This window comes from Galeopterus variegatus, unplaced genomic scaffold, assembly GCF_000696425.1.
Source record: "Galeopterus variegatus unplaced genomic scaffold, G_variegatus-3.0.2 Scaffold1310, whole genome shotgun sequence".
Taxonomy (NCBI): Eukaryota; Metazoa; Chordata; class Mammalia; order Dermoptera; family Cynocephalidae; genus Galeopterus; species Galeopterus variegatus.
Window position 1 is genome coordinate 29775 of NW_007727421.1, and position 8934 is coordinate 38708.

The 8934-nt window shown below is 42.8% G+C and overlaps 1 protein-coding gene across 1 annotated transcript in view; it reads right to left on the minus strand.

The window, feature by feature from the left end:
• Positions 1–8934, minus strand: part of FAM120A (family with sequence similarity 120A) — a 102636-nt gene that overhangs the window by 29387 nt on the left and 64315 nt on the right. Inside the window, 2 exon segments of the mRNA XM_008576200.1 lie at positions 2106–2333; positions 4852–4939. Coding sequence (XP_008574422.1) covers positions 2106–2333; positions 4852–4939 — 316 coding nt within the window.

Below are 8934 nucleotides of genomic sequence, written 5' to 3' on the forward strand. Positions count from 1 at the left end.
TTAGGCTTCTGCCATAGTGCGGCAGGTGTTCAAGTCTACGGCAGGTAAGGACACCAAGAGCTGCTATGGCAAAAAATGAAAGCACCCCACCCTGTTCACGCTCCAGGGCCAACATGGCAAGAACTTCCTGTGGCTCAAGAACATGCTACCAAGAGATAAATGACTGATGGTGGCCTTCAGCAGCTGAGATCACTGCCAAAATCCTGTGGTTACCTGTCTTGGGTATTTTATGGCATCAAGATATATCTCAAGATAGTTTGCAAGGAATTTTATTTCCAGACATTCATAACAACATAAAAATACATTTATGATCTTCGACGTCTATTAAATCTATTGGTATATATTCTTTTAATAATAATTTTGTAACATTTACCTTTCTTTCACATAAATTTAATTTCAAAAACAGTCTTCCCCTTGTACTCAGTACTTTCAACTTCTAATCCGCTAGCTACTTGTGTTCTTCTAGGGAATACCTCTCTTAGTGTTATGATGCTTTGGTAATTCTCTACATCACCATAAAGCTTCATCTCTCTGCAAATGTCTTGGCCTGAACAATTTAATACCAGAGCTATTCAGCTCATAGGATAATATGCGTTATAGTCTAAACTTTTCCCTATATACCAAAAAATTTTAAGTAGCATTTTAAAATCTGAAAAGACAGTTAAGTTTACTTTCCTCAACCGCAGTCATTTTATCAATATCTGCCCTTGAATTCCTTGACTGTTGAAGAAGACTGTCAGTGCAGTTTGCAGCCCTCGTACAGATCTGACCACCCATCTAGGCCTCACACCACTGCAGGTGGCTCCAGGGACCTTACGTCACAGCCAGCCCCACAGGGAACAGGTGCTATGTCTTTACACTTTATTTTGAAAGATGTCTTCCCAAAACTTTGGTCCCTTACACTCAGCAAAATCCTCTTCCATAACTTTTCACTTACCCTTTATAATTTACGTTGAACCTGAAAAATAAAATGCTTACCTTACAACCATAATCTGAAAAGTGATACAATACAGGCATACCCATATCAAATAACAGATGAGATCTGGAGACAATTACAACTAAAAAATAAATTAAAGGAGCTGAGTAAATAGTATTAGCTAAATATTCTTCACGTCCTTTAATTTATAAAATTAAGCAATATTTGGATGAGCCAATTAACAGCTGAAGTCCCCCTTGGGCGTTCTGTGGAATAGGAGTGCCTTTTGTATTTACTGACTCCATTTTATAAACCACAGATAGATTGCAGAAAATAGAAAAAAGTCTGGTTATATATGGTGGTATAAGTATTGATAAAAACGTGTTAATAACACATGATAATAAGCCAATTCTGCATGATAAATCTGATAACTGAGATAACTTGTTAAATTGGGGGTCTATGATTGTAAGTGCCAACATAAAGACTACACAGCACTGAGGAAATTTAAAAACGCACAGATATATTTGAGATAGCAAGATTAAAAAACAATGTCACATTAAATGTATATTATATCTATACGCATATATTGAAGCATACATTTGGCAAGACATTAATAAAGCAAATTATCACTATATAAAAAGATAATTGCATTTTCTGACCATGCACATTGTTAAGAAAATCCTATATTCCATTTGTTTGCTTTTAGCACTATTAAAATTGCACTCAATGAGATAGATGAACAAGTCAGAATAATTGAAGCACTATTAGCCACTCAGAAGGGGAGACATTATTTTCTAAGGACAATAATAAAGAAATTAGATACTATATCTTGACATTAGAATTAAACCTGACATTACAGCATATGGTTTAAGAAATTCTGAAATTGAAATTTAAAAAATTAATTACAAATCATTAAATAATGTTATGTGTGATTATTTTCATTAAAAATTTCAAAAATATTTTATACTAAATTGAAGGGGAAAGTGAGACTTTTCACAAGGTATTTTAAAGTTGTATTTACAGGTATAAATTTTCATCTTTTGTTCAATTTAGAAATGAGAAAGTAAAATTTGTTTCAAACAGTTTAAAGATAGAAAAAGGATTCAAAAGAGGACAAAAGGACAAAACACCCACAGGAACGACCACCTGTCAGATAACAGAAGCCACTCCAGGGATCCTCTGATAATACCTTCGTCAGGACGTGGAAGATGTAGGGGTACATCAGCCCCTTCTTATGCCTGTGCTCGGCCACTCTCAGCACCTCGGGCGCGACGGGGGGCAGGGGAGGTGTGGTGATGTCCATGTGGTTCCTGGTGGGCATCGACAGGAGGCACGGGATGGGCTGGACAGTGCCAATCTGGCTCCCCTTGCCTTCGGCTAGCTGGCTTCCCGAAGAGGCAGTGGACGAACCTTCTGCCTACAGAGCAAAGGGTAGGAGGGAGGAAAAACGAGTGTGTGTTACATCTTCACTAAGTTAAAGTGTGCTAGGTGCCTGTCCACTTGCCAAACACAGAGGGTACAAGGACAAGTCCTGTCTGAAGAGAGCAGATTTCGTGCCATCCTAAAGAGAGGTAGAGAGTGCTCCGATCCAATCCGCCTCCCTGGATAGCCTCACTCCCAGAACACCATAGGCATCCACTGTGCCACCAGAGACTGGGCCTGATGCTCCCAGCGGCTCTGTGTATCCCCATGTGCCCTCTGGCTGGGGGCACAGGGGCAGAAGCCTGAAGGAGCCACCTCAGGAAGAGGCCCCACACGGGGGCCTCGGCTCTTGGCAACTGCACTGTCACGCATGCTCTGTTCCTCTGGGCTTCTGCTTTCCTCAAGATCTTGCCTAGTCCCTCTACAGATGAAAAAACCAACACTTGCAGAGGCTACGTAATTTGACCTCAGTTACAAGACCACTAATTCACGGAACTGGGGTTCCAACCCACACCTGGCTCGATCCTGTTCTTCCCTGGCACAGCTGGCATTCAAATAACAAACAGAAACCCAAACCCAAGCATTCTCTGTAGTCATTACAAAGCCCCAATTTTTTTTTTAAATAGTGTTGTGTTTATTTGGCAAATGTAGCAAGGATCTTCCTGTTATTTAGATTTTACTGATACATTTACTTTACATTTTGTTTATATATTTATTTCACATGTAACTTGTGTTTTTGGGGTTTTTTTATTAATTTTTTTTTTTTACATTCTATGATGTTGTTGCAGAGCAGTTGGGAGGGAGGGGGAGAGGGGAAAGGGGAAGGAAATGTGATGGAAGAAGGAGGAAGGAGGAGGGGTGGGATTGAGGACTGTGACACCCCCCACATTCCCAGAGGGGAGAGCGGGGGTCTTCCAGCAGTGGCTTGGTCATTGCCACGCTGGGTGCAGATGTCAGGGGGTGTGTGGCAAAAGCCCTCGCCTCCTACCTCCCCAGCTCGGGAACCGGAGCCCTTCTTGTTGCTGCTCGGTGGTCATCGCTGGGCTGGCTGCAGATGTGGGGGGTTACATGGCCGAAGCCCGAGGCCACACACTGCCCCAGCTCAGAATACAGGGTGCTTCCTGCGACAGCTCAGTGGTTGGCACCAAAAGCCCCAAATTAATAATAGGCAAGCAAAACTCAAAGGTTAAAAAATAAAAAGCTTATCCCGTTAAAAACAATGGCTCAGATCTATAGATAGTGACACAGATAGATGTGCATGATATACTGTTAGGTGGAAACACTATTCTGTTACAGCCAACCATCAAAACATGGACTGTATGGGGCCAGCCCGGTGGCGCACTGGAGAGTGCGCCGCTTGGGAGCGCAGCGGTGCTCCCGCCGAGGATTCGGATCCCATGTGGAGACCGGTTCCCACTCACTGGCTGAGTGTGGGGCGGGCGCGACACCAAGGGTTGCGATCCCGTTACCGGTCAGTAAAAAAGACAAAAAGGAAAAAAAAACATGAACTGTATGGACACGAAAAGTCTAGACCCCAAATTATTAATTTAGTGATGGATTATCATGAGCCAGTGGGGGTGAGGAAAGGAAAGGAAGATGGGAGATGCTTTAGCACAGTCTGAATTGTTCCCAAGAGCACTTATTATTTGCACAATAAACTTTTTTGTTCTTTACCAGAATAAACGTTGGAAATAAGAACTGCTTATTGCTTGATTTAGTGCCACTCTAGAGACATATAAATTTTTCTGTTTTTAAACAAAATGTATTCTTTATAACGGTATGTAAGTGTTTAATTTTATCCTCTAAAATAAAAAGTGCTAAACTTAGTCTTAAGAAGAATAACTCATATAATTCACTAGTATTTTCTATACTCCATTCCACGAGAATATAGACATAAAACAACTCAAAGTGCTTTGGAAGGTGCTTTAAAAATAAAAGGTATCCACGAAACATGTTCACTGCTTTTTTTTGCAGGACAATCATTCAACAGTAAACCATTTAAAAGTTTTAAATGAATTTCTGATATTCAGGCAATCCTGTAAATAAAGCAGGAGACCTGACCCTTCTTGGTGATCACATGTGGAAGACATGGCTTTGCAAATTAAAAAGATATCTCTAGAGATCACTACTAACAGGTAGAAGTATTAAAAAAGGGGGGAAATGAAATTTCATTGATTTCCATTTTTAACGTACATATCCAGGTGCTTTCCCAATTCATTCTCACAAAAACCCTACCGAAGCAGGAGCTCAGGAAGGCTCTAAGCCCCGTGTCCAAGATGACACACAGAGAGCATACACGGGGAGGGGTGTGCACAGTGGCCCCCACGCTGGGCGACAGGCAGGCCGGGCACAGCTCTGAACTCTTCCTTCTCTTCCCATCCCTGTGTAAAGGTTTATATGACTGGACGCCATGCTCAAAAGAGAAAGAGAGAGGACTCTTCTTTAAATCGATCACTAATACAACATAGGTAAAGAGCCAGAACTTAAAAGAATAAAAAGGACAGACTTTCTACCTTTGTTTGGTCTCCTGGGTCTCCCCGTGCCTGAGGCTCCGAGTGGCTTCCTGTCTTCTCCCAGCCAATCTTGTTCCCGCTGATATGGCTGAACATAAAATGAACAAAATTATTGATTCCTATCGACCACTCAACCAAACAAGCTCACCATGATAAGAAGGGACTCAACTAAGTCTACAGACTCATAATAATAGTAATAATTCTTTTCAGGCTTTACTAATCTCACATCCCCCCTCCCAAAAATTATCTCCAGAAATAATTCTGCTTCAAACGGGTAGGTGATAACCACTTAGTATGGAAAAGAAACTATCGAACACCTAACATAGGAGTCACCAAGCAGTTTAAAGATGGTCTGTGAAGGGCTTAGCACCATGGAGGGCAGAGGAAACAAAGGTAGGCCTTGCTTTCAAGGAACTTTCAATTGTCATGGGGAGACAAGGTAAAGAACCACATCATTTAATTGACAAGTACCAGGCAGTGTGTTATCTGGATCGAATGTTACACATAATTTATAAACAAATGTATTTACAGTGACAATACACTAAGGGCACTCCAGCCTACTAGAAGGGAGGCATTAGAGCTAAGGCTGGGGACAACTCAACTGAGATTCAAAAGGGCAAGGAAGGTGCACTGAAGGCAGAAGGAGATGGAATAAACTTGGTGAGTTTACACAACAGGGAGTCAATAGAAACTTACTTGGGGAATGACTTTCTTTGGCAAAATAGTAAAAAATAGGGTGCAATGGGGAAGATCATAGAGTGTCTCAAATGCCAAAATGAGGGACTTCAAACAGCATTATTTTAAAACTGAGTTGTGACCCATTAGCCTGGGAAAACAATTTAGTGGGTTTAATTAGCACTCTAAAAACTGGAATGGAACAGACCAGAATGAGTTGTCTGAATAAGCATTATTTCATACATTCTTCCTTCACTTGTGAATATGAGCCACAATGTAAATGGGACAGTTACCACAGTCCTCGGGCAAATGTGAAATTGTCCTGTAGGTAGCAGGGATGTGCCAGGGGCTTGAGCAGGGTTGGCAGGGCACACCACCACACCAGAGCCACAGCAGATGGGGTGATTCTGAGGTGGAGATGGCTGGGGAACCTCCGAGCACTTGGTCCCTACACTTGCCCCTCCACTGCAGGGCTCTGCACCCAGATTACCTTCTAAAAACCAGTGCTGGCCACAGGGCACACCAGCATGGGGTACTATGGTCAACTGGCTTGCCTTCGTAACTGAGCCATGTGACAGATGGAGAGATTTCAAGACCCACTAATTCTCCTATTTCCCAACAGTCTTTATTTTAGCTCTGCCTTTTCAAAAGGCTACAAAAAGAAGAGTAAAGATGAGAAGATGGTCCCATCCATCTTAAACCAAGAGTCCTACCCCAGGTGGTGACACCTCAGAGCCTAGTTCCAGCTCCTCAATCCTGGTCACACGATGGGCCCTTCCAGCCCAGGACAACATACACCTGACATGAAAAGGTATTCCATCACATCCATGTTCCCAGGCATTTAGAGAGCTCAGAGCAAAGAGAAAGCAGCTCCTGGAGGGCTAAGAGGGATTGGCAATAGGATAAAGTCTCAGGAGGCTGGACCCAGTCAGTGACTGGTTGAGTGTGTGCTGATCAGGATGTGAATCTATACACTGGCTGCTCTGTAACTGCCCTGACAAATACGATGGGGAAATGCAGGGGACACTAAATGACTTAATCATGGCCTAACAGTATATGACAATAATGGCACAAACCTTGCTTGGTTTTTATATGACACGAACAGCAGCAAAGATTCTCACCTGTTGCTAAGAGTGAGACACACCTGGAATGCTTAGTAGACATGCAGCCCCCCTGCCCCAGTCCCCTGTCCCTAGTGAGTGTGGGGTCGGCCCCAAGGAGTGTGCACCAGAAGAGCTGAGCAGGGAGGCTGTGCGTTAGGAAGGGACATGCCTCTCTACTGACACTGGAGAGCTAAACCACCACTGTCTATGCCACCTGAGACTACACAGAACCTACACTTGCAAATCTTAGTGTTGTTCTACACAGACTATCAAACTAAAAATAAAATAATGTTATAATCTGGGTGCTCATATGACCTTCTAATGATCATACCGTAAAATCTAAAGTTCTGCCTGAAAATCATCTTGACAACAGCCAGTTTTTAAGAAGTTCAATATATTTCAAAAGGCTAATGATATTACGTTACAACTTAAGAAAATATTTGAATACAACAAATGCCTTGCTTTGAAGAACAGATGGATTAGACTTTAGAATACTTCTATATACTTTTCTATTTCATTTTACACAACTGATAGTATCTTAAAATCATACTTAGAGCCATTGAAATAAACCATATGCTGCACTAACTCGAGCTGTGCTGAGAAATGCTGGGATTGGCCTGGCACAGGCACGGGAGAAAAGGAATCATGGTGAACAGGGCACTGCGCAGAAACCCCACACCCTCACAGAATCTCGTCCACACCCCTACGGAATATATCTTCAACGATGAAATTCAGAGAGAAGGAAATCTACTCACAGTCACACAAAAAGGGAACTGTATTCAAACCCAGGCCCATTTTTCCAAACTACTGCCACATGCTGTTCCAAAAGAGCCCGACCTGCGGAGGGTTCACACACACACACACAAATGCAGCAAGCACACATGCAGCAAGCACACATGCAGCAAGCACCAGCAAGGACCGTTCTGACAGGCCAACCATGCTGGCGGAGCCCAGTACCACGATGGAGTCCTGCAGGCCATAGGGGTGCTGTAAGGTGTTACTTCACTAGGAACAGGAAAGCCTGTCAAAGATAGCAAACCATTCTACTCCCTGAATGATTTCTTCTCAGCATTTTCCTAGACAGCAGGTAGGAGATGCTAGGATGGAAAGGTACGGGTGTTCCTTTATACCGAGTATACCAACCTGTAACTCGTCACTCATGTTCCTGACTGCTGGGGTACACGGTAGGAAGGGAACATTGACTAAAAGCTGACTTCTTTGTCAATAGTAAAGAGCAGAGGCAAATAAAACCAAGTGGGAAGAAATATGTCTTTACATTAAGAAAGGTGAAAGATCTAATCAATCCACAGTAGAAGTATCTGTGGGGGGAGGGGGGTGTAAAGTCACAGATATGATCAAACTTAGCAAAGGTGATTTTCAACATGTATAAATTTTTCAGTTCTCTCTGCTCCCCGACTTAACAGGGCAAAGAACAGAAGCGAGTGGGAGGCTCTCTATGTCACTGTAAGAAAGAAGGGTGGGGCCAGAGGGGCAGGGGTGGCAGGAGGACCTGGCCTTACTTGATAGGTGCTCAGAACTGTCATGCAGGGCTCAGCCCTGGCCAGGCACTGTCCTTCTACAGAAGCAGGATTATCTGAGTTCCCTGCCCAGGGAAGCCACAAGAGTTACACAGACACCAATAGGAACAGTCTCCTCCTGCCCCTAATTAAGCTAATGTCCCACATTCAGGTTCTTGGGAACAGTGTCGCAAATGGAGAAAGTGCTTTACCACGCAGCAGTCAGACGACGGCTCGAACTTCTTTCATGGGCTTGTCAGGACTTCTAGCTATCATCCAAGGAATATGTGCCCCAGCAGCCCTGACTGGTCATAAGGCGGTCCCTTTATGGCCCAGGGGTTCAGAGACATCTAACTATTTTGTATTGATCTTCTCACAACATGTGTCGTGACAAGATGATGTCGTGACAAGATCAATACAAAATCTCTACACAGGTCAGTGGATGGCTCGAACATATATAGACCATATCATTGTAATGGCATAGATCATAATTTTTGCCAAAACATACAATTCAGAATTGGTTTTATGGTAAGATATCAGAAATGTTATCATGTGTTAAAAAGTCAAAACAGAGATGTAAAGTAGTTATTTGTCTGGCACAACAGCATAACGGTCTAAAGTAAAAACCTACATGAACTTAAGCCACTGCCTCACCCCTAATCGTCACTTTTAACAATGGTATTGAGGAATTCTCTTCGTGAACGACAAGTTTCTTTGGAAATGAAGCTGGACAGGACTCAAAATAGAAGAAAAACACCCATACCGCCTTGAAGGAAAAAAGACACATT